Source organism: Eurypyga helias, unplaced genomic scaffold (genome assembly GCF_000690775.1).
Source record: "Eurypyga helias isolate BGI_N326 unplaced genomic scaffold, ASM69077v1 scaffold4425, whole genome shotgun sequence".
NCBI classification, from domain to species: domain Eukaryota; kingdom Metazoa; phylum Chordata; class Aves; order Eurypygiformes; family Eurypygidae; genus Eurypyga; species Eurypyga helias.
Genome location: NW_010250669.1, coordinates 26,866 through 48,689, shown reverse-complemented (window position 1 = coordinate 48,689; position 21,824 = coordinate 26,866). Strand labels below are relative to the sequence as shown.

Genomic DNA, 21,824 nt, shown 5'->3' with positions numbered 1-21,824 from the left:
GTTCAGCAGAATGCAGGTCCCAATCTGTTCAGTGGTGGGACAAGTCGAAAGAGAACCTTTGAAGATATGGAGTCTGCTGGAGTAAAGAAGGCTAGAACGGAAGGTGAGACCCCAGAGGTAAAAGGGATGGGGTGATACTGTTGCTGAGAAAGGAAAATAAACATTTTAAAGCCTTTGGGAGTGGATGTTGAGTATTATTGACAAACTCACGTACATATCTAAATTACGTATTCATATGAGAAGCAGATGAAGGCAGTTATGCCGTGCCATAAGATCCTGAGTCTCTCTGTCATCATCGTGGGTGCGTTCAGAAATTTCTATTTCCAGAGAGTGCTAAAGTTACATGGTGCCAGGAATAGTATATGTTGAAGAGTAGGAGCTGAAATTAGCTTCTACTCCTTCCTCAATTTCTTCTACTTGAGGAGAGCCAAATCATGTTGTGCTGATTCACAAAGATGCCTGGGTGTTCTGGTGGTAATTTTCCACTTCAGGATTCAGTCACAATTCCAAAACTGTTTGCTAGAGAAGATGGAGGAAAGAAATTTGAGGCAAAAAGGTTTCTCAGATTTAGAGGGATTATGTCTCTGACATTAAGTTAACGTGCCTTAAGTTTCCAGGATCATGTTCCAAGGGAAACTGGTACCTTACGGGAGGATGTAAGACCGGAATGGACCTTGGGGATTCCTGTTCAGCCTTGAGCAATGAGGAGAGTGCTTCCTCCTCTGCCAGCAATGATGCAGTAAAACAACCTAGTACAAAGAGACTGCTTTTCAGGAATAAAGTTCTTAAGTAGCTACGTAGAACGAGAAGACTTGCGCAGTAGACAGGTGCCCAGAACAGCCACAGGAAGGTGCCTGCAGTGCGTTCATGTTCTGCGCTGCGTGATGTGAAAGGTGCATATCTTTTGTGCTGGAGAGCTAATCCTTCTAGTTACAGGAGATGGCTCCAGCCTAGTCAATAGGTAGCATTTCCCCACAAACCGGGGGTGGTGCTGAGCTAGCTATTTTTATTCTATGTCGTCATGAAATAGCAGTATCTTTCAGCATAGAAGGTGGATCCGGGGCATAAGTTGGATCAAGCAAACAAGTAGACGGTACGTTGCAGTGAATGGGATCTCCTCAGCAATTACAGAGACATTAGAGAGGCAGTCAGACTAGGTAATCTTTGAAATTTTTACCAGTAAAACCTTTTAAGACCTTTGCAGAACAAAGCCAAGAGCTTTTCCGTGTTTGCTTGAAGGGGGAGATGCATCCTGACTGTGGAAGCTGAGGTTTGTGATTTGATGGGTCTGCCCTCAAAGACGTCAGCATGAGTAATATCTGCCCTGTCAATGAGAAAAGTCTATTACAGTGAGGATGAAGGCACTTTGTAAATAACAGAGCTGAGTAACGAGGACTCATCAGTGCATCCTTGTGCTCAGCTAGCCTTTTTTACAAAACAAGCCCAAATTTGTGCTAATTTTGCCCTTACCAAAACCACACTGCTCAGTTGTCCGTTGAAGACTATTTGCAGGGGAGATGCCAGGTGTTCAGAGGGAGTGCAGGTGACCTGTGTTTACGGGGAAGAGTGGGGGTTCGATGTCCATACCCCAAATTAGAACAATCACTGCTTTGACACAGTCTGCTTCGTGTGACCAGGCACAGTATGTGCCCCTTGCAAGAGCCTGTAAGCAGTAGAGTTGGAAGAAGAGAAATCCTGAAGCTTTGTCCTCTGGAATAGCTAAATTGGGCAGTGGGTGGGGGTTACTCACATGTAATTTTGCCGATGCGCACACACAAATTCATAGCGGGTGACTAGAATTAAATCTTCCACCTCAAAATTGAGCGACGGTGATAGATGACGTACTGTGATACAAACTAGTTGCTCTCTTGCAATGTAGTACAAAAATGAGCTCCAGAGGCTGGGGCTGAACTTGACAAAACTGAATCGGTGGCCACCTTCAGAACATACACCAAGTAGTTTTAACTTTTGATTTGCAAACAGCTGGATTTTATGTCTATTTTTCTGAATCAATTCTGGAAATTTCACCCTGCTTCTTGGCCTGGTTGTTGGAGGGTGGTGTGCGGGGTCAGATATAATGGTGTGCACACCCGGCCGACTGGTCATGCGGGTGCCTTCGCAGCAGTCCTAATCCTGGCCCCTCGGGTACCTGTCCCTTGGCGGGTTGGCTTTTGCAGGGTGCCTTACATGCTACACACAGTACTGACTTGCTGTACGCTACCAGCGACTGACTGTCAGTATCACGAGCCTCAGCACGGTGGCTTTTAGGTGTTCTTTGAGAGGTGGGGATGGATGCGTTGCCAGGTGTATCACTGAACTGTCCAGCATGAAGCTGCACTCCGTATTCCTGTAGATAACCAGCAAAAATGCCCCGGCTTTCTTGGATTAGGATAATTTGAAGCCCAGCAATCCAAGGGCCTTGGTCTCCGTTAAGCCCTCTGTCATCTCTGTCCCTGAAAACACTTTAGCTATTGCTTAAGTTTTATTTAAAAACACGTAGTTTATGAGAATTTCTGTTGTGCCCAAGGTAATGAGGGCTGACTTGCAGTCTACTAAAGTAGCTCTTTACAGCATAAGAGCGTAGTGCGTGTAGGAAGGTGTAGGTAGTGTGTGTAGGAAGGTGTAGGTAGTGTGTGTAGGAAGGTGCGTTAATGTCACCGTGAGAGCAGTGCGGGAGTCTGCTGGGATGCTACTGGAGCAGCGCCTTGTGCGGTAGGTACCAGAGGTAGTGAAGTCAAGCCCGTCTGGCTTATTAAAGCATTTCCCGCAGCACTCTAACCCCTTGCTGGCTTTTCTTGGAAGAGGGATCTGTTCATCTCTTGAAGGGATCCGTGGAGCACTCTGCTGGGAACTGGCACCTCGTAGTGAAAGAGGGAGCAGTCCAGGCTGGCCGTAGACATTGGAGGTAGAGGCTGCTTTTCATCTCTCGGGCACACTACCTGTAAAGCCGGAATAGGAGGAACTTAAATTCCTCTTCGTTCAATCTCTTAGTACATCAGACTAGGAATTGTTTGACACGTAGGTGCAAAGTCTGAGAGGTAAGCTGGCAAGTCTCCATTGTGAAGGAGTAAAATGAACATGCAAGGCCTTAGCATTTTCTTACTCTGCGTTCGGAATCTCAAACTTGTCAGAAGCAAAAAATTGCCATTTCTTTGTAAAAGGCCTTGGTTTCAGTAATCAAAGTACTCATCTGTTTGTTGGGAGGGCTTTCAGGTGTGCACCAGTGACTAAATTGTGACTTTTTTTTTTTATCAGCTTACAGCTTTGGTGGCTTAATACCAATGATGAATGGAGGAGTTGAGGATGATGGCGACAATATGCACGTTGATAGAGAGTTTGCTGTTGTATCAGGTGGGAGTGGACAGTTTCCTGTTAACTACAACAACATTCAAATGGTTGAAGACACCAAACAACAGGAGAGTACTTCTGTTGGACCAAAAGAAATTGAAATATACACTGTTTCTGCAATGCAAACTCCTTGTCGTTGCAAGAATCAATATGCATTTTATTTTTAATTTAACCATAAACCTTAGTCCTTTATTTTTGCACATTGTTGTCTAGAGTCTTGAATACTATTGTATTGCTGTAACACCCCATTATATTGGGGGTTTAGTAGGTATCTACAATTAGCTGTTTCATGCAATATATTGTAATGGTGAAAGAGAAGGTTTATTAATAGTTCATTATTATTTCAGATAAACAGAAATCCACAGCGGCTGTTTCACCTGAGGCTTGTATGATGTTGTGCCTTGCTTTCAGTTGCTATGATTTCAGGTTGAAGGAAATCCAGAAGTAATTTAAATTATTCATTTAATTTCCATTAAATAGGTTTAATTAATAAGAAGACTTGGTAGGGAAATACCTTCAAGTGGTTATATACCTTTGAAAATAGCGCATGTTACAACTACACTATAATCATAGTCTAGACATATACCAGGTGTTCAGAATTTCTTCGGACACAATAATAGAAGAGCAGGATCCTGTTACAGGGGGTTTTATGTAAATAAAAGACTGGACATCACAGGTCTTAAACTACTATTTGGAAATAATGCACCTTAGAAAACAGTTTTGTGTTTTGTACCAATCTTGGCAAAACAGTCAAACTGTTGCTAGCATTAGCGAATATTAACGCTCTTAAGTTTTTTACGGGCTGCTTGATCAGGATGCTTTTGGTAACCCCAGGATGCGTGTAGAGTTTCAATCAAAACTGTCCTGGGTCAGCTTTTTCCGTGCACCTTGTAGATAAAGGCACGGAATTACTATGATAGTGCATTACTATATTCAGAAATTGATTTCTTACTTTAATTTGTTCTGTGCTAAATGGTTCTGCTTTGTACCACAGATCAGAGTCACCAAAGGGAACGATAATGAATAGTTATTTTAATAAGAATAAATATAGATACATATATATGATCAATACTTTAAAAGTAGACTATGATATATTCCAGTGATAATTACTAAGTGTTCTTATTTATGGCAAAATGATTGTCTTTCATAAACGTATTCTATTACTGTAGGTGCTAATTTGTAATGAATAATAACATTCTATAATTATCACTAGAACTATTCATTACCTACTTTTGCATATTAACTAACAGTAGTGCCATTTTTTTAAAATTTGATTTGGCAAAGCCAGCCTCTAAGGATTTATTTTCAAACAGTTAAAATTTTGCACTTTTCAGTTAATAAACACTGTATGAAATACCTTCTGTGCGTTTTCATCACTGAAATAATAGCTTTGATGTCTTGATGGGTCTGTTTGGGGTTTTTTGTTCACTTCCAGTCACAGTCTGTGGTTAGGGAGTTCAGGTGATGTGGTTGTTTTGACTCGTACAGGGACTAAGGAGGAAACTCCAGCTAGTGCATCCAGCCAGTTACAAAGCGAACGCATTTCTTGACGTGATGTGTGGGCTGTATGTGAAGTATCGGTATCGCAATCCGTATTTCAGATCATGTCCATGCGAAGGACTAATAGAGAACCCAAACTTCCGATTCCTCCTTGTCAGACGGTGGTACTCGTTATGCGTCACTTACGCAGGAACACGGTGTTGCACAAATGTGGGAAGTTGCCAACAGACTTACCGCCTTGAATTGGAAAGATGCAGTAAACGCAATCCTCTTTTGCACCTTGGCTTACGCGTTCGTGTAGACATAAACAGACGTGCATGTGTCCAAGGGTAACAGCGGAATGTGAAATCTTTAGATGTCACCGGATAGGTCTGTCGTTTCTGCGTTTGCCTTCCTCGTCTTTACCCATAGAGATGCAAATTTTCCATACCCTTTGCCAGCAGGCATTTCTGAGGCAGAACGTATCGCCCGTGTTTTGTGCTAGTACTCCGAGTACCGCTGCAAAAACGTATGTTTCAGATATACTGACGAGACCCGTTTACGAAAATAAAAACCGTTGTACTACTTACTAAATTCAGAGGAGAAATTGCTTTAAAACAGCCGTCAGTGGCTTTTGCATGCACGTTTTTAAAATCCTGTTTTCCTACTACTAACCTTTTTTAGACTTCCGTGCACTCTGGCTGTTGCGGTGGCGTTTTGCATGGGGATGGTACGGCTGTCATTACAAACTTAGCAGTAAACACAAACCTGCCTAGTACCTTACCTAGCAAGCTGCTCGGTGAATTGAAGTACTTGTGCAATAAAGGAACTTTGAAACATTTTATAATAGCGCCCCAGCAAAACCTTTCTTTATTTGGCCTATTTCAGTGTATACTGTACTGTGAGAGTTACCTCTACAAAAGATAAAAAAAAAGAGCCACCCACAAATTACAGCTGAAAAGTAAAAACACCCCAACCCTTCGCCCTCTCAGATCCTCGGTTCCTGTGTGTGCATAGTCTTGCATCCCAAGGGGGCACTACGGTTAAGGTGGAAAGATACATTTCATTGCACCTTCCAAAACCCTGCTACGCTTACTTCATAACAGTTAAAGGGAAAACATCCCCAGAAGTTCACACGGTCCTTGAAAAGGTTAATACAGGCACAGTCACACGTGGAGTGTAGACAGGCAGTTGCATTTTCCATGTAACGATCCATGCTATGAGCTCACCGCTCTCATTGCTTCCAACTACCTCTGTGGTTAGAAAGAAAAAAAGGGTGGGTTTGTTTTCCAAGCTGTGTATGGAGAAACGTTGTTTAAAAGGAGTGTAGCGGAGAGGTTTTGATGTGTTTCCATTTATTCCTAATGGTTGGTGACGGGTGTATTTCTTAATGCAGATATGAATAGCAGTAGCTCCATACTGAATGCACTGACAAATGGATGCGCCATCAATGGACATTTGGATTTCACCGCCGCACAACAGCTCGGTGGGATGGATGCCGGGCGCGAGGAGTCTTTAACATTAACACCTAACGGAGTAATTCCGGGAATAACTTCTCCCAGTAGGCATCGAATCCATACCAGCAACGGCCCCGAGGAACCAGAAAAAGCCATGAATAATTCCACCGATATGTGCGGATCTCTCCATCTGAACGGAAGCCCGAGCAGCTGCGTCTCCAACCGTCCCTCGTGGGTGGAAGACCCTGGAGACACTTTGCACTATGGACACTACCATGGGTTTGGGGATACTGCCGAGAGCATCCCCGAACTTAGTAGCGTTGTTGAGCATTCCAACTCGGTCAAGGTGGAACAGAGATACGACAACACTGTCCTCGGCACAATGTATTTGTATCATGGTTCCTAGAGGAACAACCTTTGTATCCAACGCGCATTGAAATTGCTACCAAATGAAACTGGGGGGACGGAATCCCCGCATAGCATTAAATTTGAAGATTGCAACTTAGCGCTATTTTTACACTTGGTTTATATGAAAGGTAAACCTTTGATTGGACAGCCTTATACAGTAGTTGTAGTTTGTTGCATGTATGGGGCTTACTTAGTGATAACATAGGTGCTGTTATGATGGAATGTTTTTCATTTTTTTTATTATGGAATGTTCTGGTTTTGTATATTTTTTTTTTATTTCTAAGCTTGTGAACACTATCCCTTTTTAGAGCTGTTTTCCCTTTTATTAAAACAATGTTTAACTGAATTTTGTGAAGAAAATGTTATGTACGTGCACCACTTTTAGAAGTAAGGACTTTTCTTTTCCATCTTTTCTGCCGAAGCTATGGTAGCAATATCAGTACCAGCCATCACTATGCAAGGGTGAGAGCGGCGATCTGCTGGAGCTTCTCTGGCTTTGTAGTTTGTACATTTGTTGGGTGCAATTAGATGTTCATCCTCACGTTTTTTGAACAAGTTGTTGAAGAACGCGGAGGCAAAACTGGGGGGAAGTTAAACGCTTTCACTTCCTGTAGCGTAGAAGGGCTTCCCGTCCTAGTTGGGCTCTTTGCGTTACGGCGTGGGGGAGTGAGCTGCCTGTCTTCGGTTGCAGCCGGGCGCGCCACGGGTTGGGTCTGGATTTGGGGCCGTTTCCTTCAGCTTCTCTCTTCTATGTGTACGCTTTGATATTTTACCATAGCTCGCAGACCGGAGGCATGTTGGCACTGTTCTGCTTTGTACGCGGTTTAAAATTGCTGTTACTTGTTAGAGAATTTGCCGAGTCAAAATATTTGAGTTTGACTGTCTTGGATATACATTTATTGTCCTTTTTTTTTTAACATATGCTTTGAAAATGTAACGTGTACTCTTTGGGCTACGCTCACGGAAAATACATTGTATTTAATGCTTAATACACAAATCAAAATTCATATAAGTGCACTATATGAGCACTAATAATATAAGTTGCTGCTTTGTGTTATGATAAGTGAAGAGTGGGGAAGAATATGGTAAATGAGATAAGCCCTCGGAATTGTGTTGATTTTTTTGTTCTTGTTTTAAAAGGGACCTTTACAAATTGGAGTTTAATAAAAATAAACGTACTACATTGTATCTGAATGTTTTGTTTAGACATACTTTTATTGGCAGTTTGAGCGAGTTTTTAATAGGTTTTTAATCGAGTTTCTCCATCATCTTTCTTAGTGGGATTTCTTGATTTTGTCGCAATGTGGAAGCAAATGTGAGCATCCCAGTAAGTCGTCCTTGACTGGATCACAGAAACACGTACTGGTTATTCCATATCATCATCACAGACTGGTTTGGGTTGGAAGGGCCCTTAAAGACCATCTAGTTCCAACCCCCCTGCCATGGGCAGGGACACCTTCCACTAGACCAGGTTGCTCAAAGCCTCATCCAGCCTGGCCTTGAACACTTCCAGGGATGGGGCATCCACAGCTTCTCTGGGCAACCTGTTCCAGTGCCTCACCACCCTCTCCGGGAAGAACTTCTTCCTGATGCCCAAGTGATATTCTGTGATACCCTGTGTGTGAAGGTTGTATCAGCCTTGAACTCCAAAAATAGGATAAAAATACTGGTCTGATTTTCATGGAAACTGTACTTTCCTCCAAACATTTTTAGGCAAAATGCAATAGACTCCAGAGAAGTCAGTGTTTAAATAGACTTTAAGTAGTTCACTCTCTACGTACAAGGCTCCCACAGAGTGTTCAAAGTGAGAGTAGCACTGGTGATAGGAAAATCAACTGGTCCTTTTGCAGGTTGTTGGCCGGAGCAGGAGGACTCCTCCATGCCTTCTGGAGACAAAACAAGACGAGTCACGAAAAGCAGAACCTTACCTGAGAAAAGCCGTTTCTGCCATGCATGTAACTGCTCGCTTGCGCTCGCACGGCTGCAGCCGGGCCCTGTTCTTAGAGGGTTCAGTTGGCTGACGCAGTGCCCAGAGGTGTGTGTGCTCTCGCCGTCATACTAACACGAGATACCGGTTCAAATCCGTTGTAGTGTTCGCTTTGGGGATTCTTTTTTTTAGTGTTTGCGGAGCTTGCTGCATATGCTTTCTCCTGCTTCTTCAAATAGAGCAACTTGTAGTTACAATAAGCACGGCCGCCTTACGTGCGTGGCTGTAAACTGATTCCTGGAGGATTTTCTTTCAGTAACAGAAGTTGCACGTGTCTCTTCACACGCTGAAATCTTAGGTACGGCATTCTGGTGTGACTGTAAGGCAAGGCTTTTTAAAAAATGCATACATCATTCACTTGCTTTTCACATCTTTTCACCTAAAAATACCTTGGAAGACACTGTATTTCAGATTCAAAGAGGGAACTTACTGCTTCATTTTAAAAAGCCCTCGGATGCGTGTGCCTTCAGCCACATGCTAACACAGATTTCAAGGCCCGCGACTGTCGTCAGGCCTTGTGGAAGCTAATTATTAAATTCTAATTAAATGTAGGAGACCAGCGAAGGCCGTACACTGTAGACACGCTGTGTGGGTTTGCTGGGTAGCTTCCTTTGTGGCTGCTGTTGCAGAAGAGGAGTCTGTGATGGAGTATGCCTCAGCCGAGAGCTGAGATGTGTCATTTGAAAGCATCCAATAATTACTTTATAAGAATTCTGAGGCTGCCTTTTTACAGATGCTGCTTATTTACTGCCTAAATCTTTCACAGACCATGAAATGGGGAGTCACAGAATCACTGCGTGGCTGAGGTCGGTGGATACGTACCCGAGTGTGTGGTCCTGTAACAGATCCGTACCACCCTCACGGGGAAAAAAGTTACCTTATGTTTAATTGGAATTTCCTGAGGTTTGGTTTGTGTTGCTGTTTCAGAGCCATGCCAGCAGTAGTCCTGAGTGAGCCAACGGGTCCGGCTCCAGGTCTGGTGGGCAAGCTGCCGAGTTAGCAGGTGAAGAACTGACACGGTCAAGGGTGGAGTGACTTCTGCCGGGTGTAGCTGTGTCTTTCCCTGTATTTCCCATATTACAATACAGAGGACTTCCCTGGTTTTGCTGTGTTAGACCAGCTGATGTCCTTGAAGAACCCTGGTAGGGCTCACAAGCCCTCTTCAGGCCTCTGTTACGAAGTTTCAGGTTCTGCTGATTCCCCCCCAAATGCAGCTAATCTCCTATTTCGTGTTTTTGAAACCATCTGCAAATTTTGGGAGAAATAGGAATAAATAGAGATTCAGGCAGCATTTTGATACAGAATATTTCTGACCAAGTAGTTTGGCAATGTTGGAAGAGGGAAAACAAAAAAGTTCTGTCAGGGAAGTGTTACACAACGTCGTACGTGGTTACAGTCTTTAATATTTTTACAGATGGATCCCCTGGTTCCAGATAAAATATTAGCCTACACTCCCAACAGTTGTGAAAGCAGGCTTATCGTTTGAGTTATGTGTTAGATTAAGAGGAGATGCTGCCCGGCTTCAAGACCTGTTGCAAATGCTTTCAGATCCTGTCTTGCACCTGGCTGTGATCAAATCCTGATCCTGATCCTTGCTCAGACTTGCATTCCAGCTAGCAAAAGAGTCTCCATAAAACTGTTTTACTGAACTTCATTAACAAAATATCAGCATTCTGCAGTCTGACACTGAACCCCAACTTTACAGCCAAGCTATAAATCACTGAGGAGCTTCTGCCATTCCATGTGCATCCATACCAACATCATACATCCACAAGAGCTGCCTCACAAAACACCAGAGTAATTCCTGAGCACAAACCCAACCTGGGATGAAAAAGCAATCCTTGCTGTCCCACATGCTAGAGCCAGCCTAGGGTACGAGGGTTTGTCAGTACAGACTGGCACACTTCATGTCCAACCAGTTTCCTCCAGTCCATGAAAAACTATGCACTTCAGGGGAAAAAAAAAAACCCAAGCACAACAGCATAAAACCACCTAAAAGCAGTCTTGCACCAGCACGGTGCTGCCCACCTTGCTGTCCCCTGCCAGCATAGCCGGTGCCGTACATCCTTTACATCCCTCGGCCTCCTGGGCAGCGGAGGGTGAGGCAGCTGGACCACTCCGCCCTGGCAGGTGCCACTAGATGTGGCACGTGGTGCAGCTTCCCAGTGGCACCGGCGAATCCTGAGGGATTTGCTTCAGGGTAGTTACTACCATGATGAAGTTCTTTTTAATTGTGCTTCTGGGGGGGTCTTTGTGACAAAAATAACCACCTTTGCTGGCATTCTAAGTGAATTTTCTTTTTACTTGCCTCTAACTCTGAAGTACGGCTTCATGGAAAGCTCCAGCTAATATGAACTCCTTGATGCTCCAGGGAGGAAGTCCTGGATGCCTTGGTTTGTGGGCAGGTGAGCTGGGGATGGAGCAGATTTCCTACAGGAATGAAAAGAGAGCAAGAGCAGGGAGGAAACTTCCCGCACTGGGCAGCACCAAGCGCTGCAGTGATCCTGCCGCCACCGGAGAGGTGGGAATGGAAGATGGTATGCTGGGAGCATCCCACTTCACTGCTGCCGCTGGCCTGGGAGACACAGGTCCACAGGGCTGGAAATCTTTGAGACCCAGCTGAACCGAGAGAAGAAAAAAAGTCTTGTGTGAACAGGGCCTACTATTCCTGGTGTCTGGTAACTACACTTCTGTTACATTGCTTAATGATTCCCAGATATTTCACACCTCTCCTTCCGTTCCAGGAGTTTCCTGTCTCAGAGTGGTGAGTGGCTGTTTACAGGCAAGGATCAAAAGAACTCTGGTTTAAAACAGATGGTCTATTTTAAAACCATATCTGGCTGTAATATTAAAAAATAAAAGAATGCCCTACAAAAGTTAATAACAGTACCATATGCTTGGGGAGTGTGTTCAAATCCAAAGCTTTGCCATGCTGAAAATGGTCCTTTCTCTATAGCACCCTCCAAAGAGCATAATGAGTGTTACCTGTGGGACGAGAATAAAAATCAGGCATCCTCCCTCCCTCCAAAAAGCACCACAAGTTTTAACGAGCAACTTCTTCTTGCTCCTGTGTGACCCAGCTGCACAGACGGGACTCCGTAACCGCCTCTAAATCAGTAGGAATTAGCCTCAACCGCCTGAAGCGCAAGCGGGAGAGAGAGAGACGCGTTGGTCACCGGAGACGATTCCCCTGGCTCCGTCACTAATCTGAGCCGTGTTCCACAAGGAAAAGAAGCGATACCTAAAGCTGAACACGACCCCGAGCTGCGCAGTATTAATTACACCACTTCTTGCTCGGCTAGAATTGTAAGCTAAAGAAAAAATATTAAGTTAATCAGTGTTTCTCTTCCTACGAAGGCAGGATGTAATCTACTACAGAGGAAATACCACCTATCAGTAGAGCTCTTGTCTCAGTGTTACCGAAAGGTCAAGCGTTGTTTGTTGTTGCTTGCTGGCAGCTCAGTCTCACCAAAGGCACGTGTGCCTTCCTGCGGCGACCGCAAACTTCACGGCGTCTGCAGTTTTTGTCATGTTTTGTCTGGGGGGAGGAGGGGTTGGGCTTCGCCTGCCTTTATTTCATTCTCACTGTTCCTAAAAGGTGCTGTGAGGTGGAGCGAGTCCTCCATAACATTAGGCACATGGTTCGGAATCTCAGTTTGTTCTATTTTATATTTGGCACGCCGTGTAATACAGCGTATTTTCTAAAAATCAGTACCAAAAAGGCAAACTATAACAATCAGGTAGGTACACAATGTTAGAAGAACCAAGCGAAAAGTATATGCATGATACTACTTAAATGGTAGTTCCTGGGATCAAGCAGCTCTCCTGACAATAAGAAGTCCAACCAGAAAAATCTGTAAATTCTAGTAAGTATAAAACCTTCAGGGTTTTTTTAATATATAACATAGTTGATAAAAAGCCTAGAGATTTATTTAAGGGACTATATTTGTAATTAATGTTTCCAGTCTGCATTTTCAGCTGAAATTCTGGTGTTGATAAATCAGGGATGTGTCTTCCATCAGCTGATGGGTTGGACACTGTCATACTAGAAACTGTCACCATTTGCCAGATATATTTGCACTCTTCATCGTGGAGCATCATCCTTCAGATAAAAATTGGCATTGCTGACAGTAGCCAAGTACAACATCTGTGTAAAGAATTTACTGCCACGTGGGCAGAGGGCATCATCGCTTTTTTGAATGCGTAATGGTCCTTTTCGTGAGTGGTGCGGCATCCATCAGGGAGGGTAATTGTCTCGGGGCCTCTGGTAGATGGCAGTTTTACAGGAGGCAGGAATACTCCAACCACTGTATTGGAGCTAAAGCATCACCACCATCCACGCTGATATGAAAAGCAACAAGGAGAAGAGGAGGCTCAGGGAGACCTGATCGCTTTCTACAGCTGCCTGAAAGGAGGGTGCAGAGAGGTGGGGGTTGGTCTCTTCTCCCAGGTGACAAGTGACAGGACCAGAGGAAACGGCCTCAAGTTGTGCCAGGGGAGGTTTAGATTGGATATTAGGAACAATTTCTTCACGGAAAGGGTTGTCAGGCACTGGAACGGGCTGCCCAGGGAAGTGGTGGAGTCACCATCCCTGGGGGTATTTAAGAGACATGGGGATGTGGAGCTCAGGGATGTCGTTTAGGGTTGGACTTGGCAGTGCTGGGTTAATGGTTAGACTCAATAATCTTAAAGGTCTTTTCTAACCAGAACAATTCTATGTTTCTATGATTCTGAGGATCTGATCTACAGTGGCAGCACACACCTTAATATTTTCAAGGGGTTCACAAAACTGGCTTTTCCTAACGCGGGCAACGCCTGCCTATCAGCAGCCCCATCAGCAGGGTATGCCAGACCTGCCCTGCGGTCTGCAGGAGGAACTGGGTAGGGGCGTTTGTGTCAGTTATATAATTTGGTGTAATCTGTGCTTTATCTCCTACATCTTTCCAGAACCTAGAAGTTTAGGAACAAAGCAAATCTTGTTACCCTGTCTGGAAAGCAGCCTTTGGGATGTGATCTAAGGGAACCTGGTAATGGTGATCTACCAAAACGCTGTGTCAAACAGGCCTACTTGCAGTGGCCACAGCTGCGGGGCAAGGTGGGTGCTGTCCCTGCACATTTAGGACTCCAGCATGCCCTGCTGCAGCTTCTTACGTTGTCCCAATTACTGAACCTTGTTTTGTATACCTGTATCTGCAGAACGGCTACTACAGTATTGCTTTAAGTAGAGTCGGTCTTCTCACTTTGTGCTCAACACAGGCTCCCTTTTTCAACCTGCAGTCCTTCATTCCTGGTCTCATAGCTGACAACTTGCTGGAGCACGTTGTGGCTCTGGTCCAGCCAGCACACTGATGCTGCCTTCCCACAGACGGCGAAGGCCAAGGGGAACTGATGGGCACCCGGGCTCTGCCCGCTCTCACCTGCAGTCAGGATACTACCATTATCCGTGCTGAGACCCAAGAGCTAAGAAGTGCTTCTGGAAGCCACTGTGCCGGACAAATTGTTGCTCCAAAACACTAATTTTGGACTGGAGGTCACAAGCTGTTTCATCCTGTGCTGTTCACTATCAGATGCAAGGAAGGGGGCAGTGGCAAATTACCATTGCCCCTGGCATACCCCTCCCTGCCCTGGGACCAGCCATCCCTCCCAGTTCCTGGTGCTATGCCTCCCTCGCTAGGGACGACATGGTCTAGTGGAAGGTGTCCCTGCCCATGGCAGGGGGGTTGGAACTGGATGGTCTTCAAGGTCCCTTCCAACCCAAACCATTCTATGATCATCCTGTGATGCAGTCGTGGTGGTCACATTGGCTGCAACGGCCCCATATTTCTCAAGGTGTTGAGATGCAGCTCGGATCAGCACTGCACAGCCCCCAGCCAGACGTGCGCCAGCTGGAAGCTCTGTAACCAGGTTAGCGTGGCACCAAGCCCAAAATAATAAGCCCTAGTTATTAGGTCTTTGGTACTCTGCCTGAGGTTAAGCCTCCAGTGGCCTCGATTGTAAAAGACAGAACAGCTGAGTTTTTGCTGAACCCAAAGACAGGAGGAGATCATCCCTCAGACTCAGTTTGCATGGTGACAGAACTGAGATGTGCACAGGTGACCTCTTGCACGGGAAAGCTGGGGGGTGTGAGACTAAAGAGAGCAAACACGAATATGATTGCCTCATCCTGTGAGTGACAGGACAAGGGGTAACTGGTTTAAACTGAAAGTGCGGAGGTTTAGATTGGATATCAGGAAGAAGTTCTTCCCGGAGAGGGTGGTGAGGCACTGGAACAGGTTGCCCAGAGAAGCTGTGGATGCCCCATCCCTGGAAGTGTTCAAGGCCAGGCTGGATGAGGCTTTGAGCAACCTGGTCTAGAGGAAGGGGTCCCTGCCCATGGCAGGGGGGGTGGAGCTAGATGATCTTTAAGGTCCCTTCCAACCCAAACCAGTCTGTGATTCTATGGTAAGTGAGCTGTCTTATAGCTGTCCTGTCTCCTATAGCGACCTTCCTATGCAAAGCCTTGAAGGATATCAGTATAGATGTGCTCTCAAGCTGTTTAAATTCAGAGGCTGTCCTCAAAATTCATCTGTACTGAATCTGAGGAATTTATACAGGTACTGGATAAATTCAGACATATTATACCATTACCCTGGTTCTGACAGGAAAACCACATAAAATTACAAAGGCTGAAATCTGCATGAAGCAAAACTATTTTTGAATTAAGATGAAGGTTATTTAATTTAATGGCGTTCCAGGACAATGCTCGACACCTGCTGATGCACATGCTCTTAAACGTGTATCTTCAGGTGTGTTAGCGCTGGGAGCAGTAGAAGGAGTAGCGAGGGGAAAAAAAAAGAAAAGAAAAAGGCAAACCCAAAGACCAAAGTCTGCTATGACCAGCAAGATAGAAATTTCCAGAATTAGGACAGAGTTACATATTTCACAGCCATTTGCTTTCAAAAGGCCAAAGTCCACACCTGGTGAAAATGACACACAGTGCCCATTTTACCTGATACAGATGCTTCGTTTCCCTTTTGCTGAAGCAGCAAATTAATTTGCCCAATCTAAACACAATGTGAGCTTGATGAACTGCAAATGCCGGCTCCTGATGGCCAGGAGCAGAGGTCCACGGAGGCTGATGGGTATCAGAAGGCCTCCAAACCTCCAAGTGATCTGTCACCATGTCTGGTGCACCACTGAAGTGCCTGAAAGATACACAAATCACTGTATATATGGCGAGTCTGAATTTTTTGAGGAGGTCAGGAGATCAGAACAGGAAGGCTCTCAGTGCTCTCAGGACCCAGGGAAACGTGTCCTGGAAATGGGAAGTCGGGGTCCCTCACCACCTGACCTGGTCCTTGTCCTGGGGGTGCCCTGCACTGACTCAGGGCATCAGGGCAGGTTGGGTTTCACTTAGGTGCCCTCCCGCCCCCTCACCTCTTTGTTTGTGTCCATGTCCTACCCTACAAGCCTGGCTAGCAGTCACAGGAGGATACTCAGCCTCTGATGCAAGTGGATACTTGCTGCTACCCGAACTTTCTTCAAGCATTGCCTTTCAGCCCCACAGTCGTCTTTGACACTCATCATCGACAGCATGCTGAGAGCATCCTCCCGTAAGGGTGAGACCTGCCCAGCTCACAGGTGAGCCTGCGGGTCAGCCCAGTGAAACGTGTGAATTAAAAGTTTACGTGTGCCTCTTGGCCGTCCCCGTGCAGCCTACATGGCCTCTTCGGCTCTCCTCTCCCCTCGGTCTCTCCCATCCATGCCATGCATTAGTCTTGCTGATGCTCCTTGGAAACACCTCCGCACTCTCCGACCAATCCACACGACTCAAAAGGTTCTCTCATCTTCTCATCAGTCAGTAATCTTTCACTAACTGTGGTATCTCTGACGGTGATAGATGAAACCTAACTCAGCTGAGCTCCATACAAATTGCTGCTGAAAAAACATTTCCTACCCTATCAATTTGATTGTATCGCCCCTTTCCTTATGTCCTCCTTGGACTCCTTCACTGCATGTCCAATCCAAGCAGTTTCCTATCACTTTCAAGGCCTTCCATTTATTTCCAGCCTCTACCACCCATCACTCAGTACAGCGTGAACTTGCTGACTCCGCATCAGCCATCCTGATGGCTCTGTAAACCACTTGCTAAATTTTTAAGCTAACACTTTCATGCTTTTCCTGTGCAAGCTCCAATGCCCAGGGATACTCTTCTTTCATGTCTACTAAGATACTTCACCCTGCTCCTTCAGATGATTCCTTGAAAAAATGCTTTTAAAACCCCCAAAACCCCAACTTTCCCTATTTTTGGGCCACAGACACTAAACCCTGTCATGTTGATGAGCACTGTCTCTCTGATTTCTTGTACTGCCTGCCTGTATCTGCTGGTCATCTCTTGTCGTAGATGTGGTTTTCCTACACTTTGAGGCAAAGGTTGATTTTTTCAATTGTGTGTTTAGATGTCCTCTAGCACAGGGAAATTCCAGTCTAGCGGCAGGGCTTCCAGGAATGATGGTAATAATGACAACAGCAGCAGCAGCACTAATAAATTAAGAATACAACCCAGGACTTGCATCCTTAGTGGTACGATGGGATCCGAAGTCATGGCACACAGCAGCAGGTCCAACATCTGGTGCCAGTAACGCTGTGGCATGGTCTATTCTCCTCCGCTTTTACAGGCTCTCCATAGAAACGTATTTGAAAATATCTGTTGAGTGTTGTGTACTGTGCCCCGTTGTGATTATTTGTGACAAAAGGTTGATGTATTACACATTTAAGAACAGCCTTCCTCCCCATCCTGCCCCTGCAGTATGTCAGGCTGAAAAATCTCCTTTGTTTACCTTACCTCGGGTCTCCTTTTCAGACCCCCTTCACGCTTCCCAGTCGACACAAATGTGTAGGATTCCCCATCCCTCATTACACACTATTTCTTGGCTGCATCTCTCACCCTCCTCCAGGCTCTCTGTTCTGCCAGGGGAGAGTTGGTGTGGGTTTTGGAGCAGGTCAGAAGCGAGTTCCAGTCACTCCCGTAATTTCCACTACCAAGGCTTTCAGGGAGCTGGGCTGCTACAGGGAAATCAAAGCGCCCCCTCAAATGGCGTGGGGAGTAAATTGGGAGAGGCTTGTGAGAAGGGATGTTTGACACAGAACAAAAAATGGGAAAGGACAAAAGCAGAGTGGGAAAGGCATTTAGTAAGCCCCCAGCAAACACTTTTCTTGAGCAGAGGGGTCTGTGTGCTCCCACACAGTGCCTTGCCAGCTCCAAATGGTTAGAGGTGGGTTTTGGAGTATTTAGAATCCCTGAAGGTTTTCAGCCATTGCACGTCACGGGAAGGGGAGCTCAGCATGTGCCTTGTGTAGCATTTACAGTGTGGGAGGGTTTTGTCTTGCAGAATACTACACGTTGACCATACTGGTTGAGTCAGTCTCTGACTGCACCAACATTTCCACTGTGCACATCATCTCCAGTGCCCTCTTGAAAACCTCCTCCCTGAGACTCCTTTGTAGGGTAAATGGGAATGGCATCGTGCCAAGGAGTGCGTTTTGGCTTGCACAGGGGACCACAGAATGCTTTTTTCTAAATAGTAATTTGCTATGCTTTAGAGCACATGGACTATGGGAACATATGGGCCTCTCTGCACAATTTGGATGTTAGGAAAACAAGCCTTTGTAAGGAAAGAAATAGCATTGTATCGGCAAAGGGACAGACTGAGTCCTGTGCCAGATCCCGGGACCGAGCTATCGAATTAGGGAGCTACTGAATGAGCTGCGACTACAGTGAAATGGGAGGAGGAAAGAAACAAAAGCAGAATCTCATCAAATACAGACTCAGTAAATAAAAACAGCGGGTGTTGGGCAGGGTGCGCATAAAAGCCAAATCCAGAGAGGAATGAACGGTGATTAGCTGATGAGACTGAAGATAGAGATTTTAACATCCAACATGAGAGCAAGTGCGAACAACTCCTTCCCACGGCCATCAGGATTGGGCAGTGGCTCTCCATCATGGGTGCTGAAGTCAGCCTGCCCAGCGCCCTGCGAGAGGAGGGAGCCATGGAGATCCTGCCAGCTGACTGAAGGGGTCTGTCTCTCGCTTTCATAACCCTTACACAGCTCCCGTGAAAGGCTGAGTCGTCTTTTCTTGCTGCCGTGATTAAATGAGCAAAGGCAGAAGAAAGCTCCTTGGGGATCTCTGTGGATTACTGGCTGCTCTACCCATCCTCTGACAGGTGGCTGTAGTAAAGCATCAGAGAAATATTTTTGCCTGTTCAGCAAGCTACTAACTCAGCTGCCTGAATTTGCACGTGTGCCAGAGTCCAACCCTGTATCTCTCTGCTATGCTAAGTGAGGTCCACACACCGCCTCGCTGCCTGAACCCCTTATTGTTATGTGGGCGGTTTAGGTCAGCCCCTATTGTAATGAATTTATGTGCATCTTTACCCATGTTTCACTTTTTGACCTGCACATGTGGCAGATATCCACACGGTCGCTTCAGTCCTGTGTTTATCTGCAGGATGAGTAGAGTAGGTGTACCGGCAGATTGCTTTACCCTCTTGTCTTTCATGGTATGCCTCTGGTTGGCCCTAGAGCAGCCAGAGGCCGTATGGGTCGTCCTGGCCTCAAGCCCGAGGAAGTCCTTCGCCTCCAATTCCTTCAGCCTTCCCTCCCTCCCTCATGTGCATCTAAAGCCCTGTCCCTCTGCACATCTTCCAACACTCTGTGAGGATGAGATGGAGATAAACATCATCCTTCAGCAGCTAATGGTGAAGCCTTCACAGGGTTTCACTGTCACATCACCTATTGCTGCAAATTAAACCAAATACATTTCTACCAAAATCAGGCTCTGATGCTCGGTGCTGCCAGCACTCCTGCGGCTCCATGAGGGCAGCTGCAGGGACCGAAGGTGACTGCCCAAACCAGAGCCCCGCTTGCACAGCGCTCACGTGTTTATTTGGCCTGCATACCTCTTGCTGAACCTGTAGAGAGGCTTGAGTCACTTCAGAGGTAATGGAGACAAAGCCCACCTTCCAGAACCGCAATATAAAGGCAGACCCTGGGATGTATTTCTGCTACCTGACATATATATACATTTGCTGGAGAGAAAGCTGGATGTGAATTGAAGACTCGAAAGAAATTAAATTACTTGAGAGGGCACCGTAATTGAAAAGAACAGAAACGTGTGTGCTTGAAACAAATTTATTTACTACCATGGGAGAACTGTAATTGAAAAGAAGAGAAACTTGTAGAGCGGAGCATTTGGAATTGACTTGAGAGGGAGAGAAAGTATGGGGCTCCTGCACTCTGAAATGAATTTCTTGCTTGATTTGAAGTACCAAACTTTGGAAACATCTATACCAATTAACTTGAAAGTATAATGCTTTGCCCTAGGGAGTCAGGCATTGCCGTGTAGGGCTAGAAAAATAAGATGCTTTAAGCTTGTTCCTCAGCTCTTACACCAGGTGGAACAAGGCAATGACCAAGATATAACCGACGGCAGTGCTAGGTCTAGATTTCAGCTGCCATGTCACCAAGGTTTTCTTCTCTGCAAGGGAAAGCCCAGTTGTGCCTAAGATCTACCTGAGAATAAAACTGAATATGCATCACGCTGACATGGCTCATGAAAACAGACCTGTCTCAGAGAGCCCTGTTACATGAGCAGACAACACTTCCAGCACCTGGCTAGTACTTGAGGGACAAGATGGTTTGTCCTTCATATATCAGAAAGATCACAGAATCACAGAACGGTTTGGGTTGGAAGGGACCTTAAAGACCATCTAGTTCCAACCCCCCTGCCTTGGGCAGGGACACCTTCCACTAGACCAGGTTGCTCAAAGCCTCATCCAGTCTGGCCTTGAACACTTCCAGGGATGGGGCATCCACAGATTCTCTGGGCAACCTGTTCCAGTGCCTCACCACCCTCTCTGGGAAGAACTTCTTCCTGATATCCGATCTAAACCTCCCCACTTTCAATTTAAACCCGTTACCCCTTGTCCTGTCACTACAGACCCTTGTAAAAAGTCCCCCCCAGCTTCCTTGTAGCCCCTTCAGGTACTGGAAGGCACTATAAGGTCTCCCCGGAGCCTTCTCTTCTCCAGGCTGAACAAGCCCAACTCTCTCATCCTGGCCCCATAGCAGAGGGGCTCCAGCCCTCTGAGCATCTTCATGGCCTCCTATGGACTCGCTCCAACTGGTCTATATCCTTCTTATGCTGAGGGTTCCAACAACCCTTCTTTTTATCCAGAAGATAAAAAGAGGTGTTGTCGCTGGACACCAGAGGGATTTCTCTGGCTTCAAGAGTTGGGAATGCATCTTACACGCTTCCAAAGATTAAATTCCACCTACCACAATAGAAGGTGTGGGAAGCTGAAATCAGGTGAAAAAAAGGCCTTCACAGCTCTGTCCTTCCTGTGCTACAGGTCCAGTAGCTCAGATCACTCTGGAAAATGCCTGTGCAAGGCCTTCTCAGCTGCAAACACTACAAACTCACCCTGGGAGCATGTGCCTGGGCTTGGTGCTCTTCTGCCTCACACATCACCGGGTGCGTTGAGTACCATGCAGGACGCTGAAGGCTTTCATTGATGCCTCCGCAGCCGCGGGCACATGTGATGGACTGGACATGTAATAGCACCTTGCCAAAGGAACCAGTGCACAAGACAGAGCGGGTGTCTTAATCTACTGTCTCTGCCTCACAATAGCTCTGTAGCTTAGCCATGAGTCAAGCACAGTTGCAGTTTCATTTAGTCACAAGGCTCAGGTCACTCTCAGGCTTCAGGGCTTCTTCTCATGGAATTGTGCTCCAGAACCCTGTTTTTTCATTATATTTACCTTTTTTTTTTTTTTTTTTACTGTCTACATTTATTTCTTTGTAAGAACACAGAAAAAAATAAACAGATGCCAAGTCTGACATGAGGACAGTCTTAGCCAGTATCCTATTTTCCCTAGTACAGCTTTCTGACCTCTGATAATTTCTAGCTGAAGGAATTAGGATCATTGGATGGGACCACCAGGTAAATTATACTGGAAGGGAACTCAGGAGGTCCCTTGTGACTCCCTGCTGGAAGCAGGACCAGCTGTGGGATCAGACCAGGTTGCTCAGGCATTTTCCCAGCCGCGTCTCGAAACCCACCAAGGATGGAGCCTGCACAACTTCCCCAGGCAGCCTGCCCCCC

General features: G+C 45.9%; 1 protein-coding gene across 1 annotated transcript in view; it reads left to right on the top strand.

Annotated features, from left to right (window-relative positions):
- The window catches only part of ANKRD10 (ankyrin repeat domain 10), a 31,601-nt gene extending 24,458 nt beyond the window's left edge, over positions 1 to 7,143 (top strand). The window contains exons 3-5 of the mRNA XM_010151743.1: positions 1 to 103; positions 3,256 to 3,351; positions 6,224 to 7,143. The exon at positions 1 to 103 is cut by the window's left edge and continues 154 nt beyond it. Coding sequence (XP_010150045.1) covers positions 1 to 103; positions 3,256 to 3,351; positions 6,224 to 6,690 — 666 coding nt within the window. The 3' untranslated portion in view covers positions 6,691 to 7,143. The remainder of the gene's footprint in view (positions 104 to 3,255; positions 3,352 to 6,223) is intronic.
- Positions 7,144 to 21,824: the final 14,681 nt, after the last annotated feature.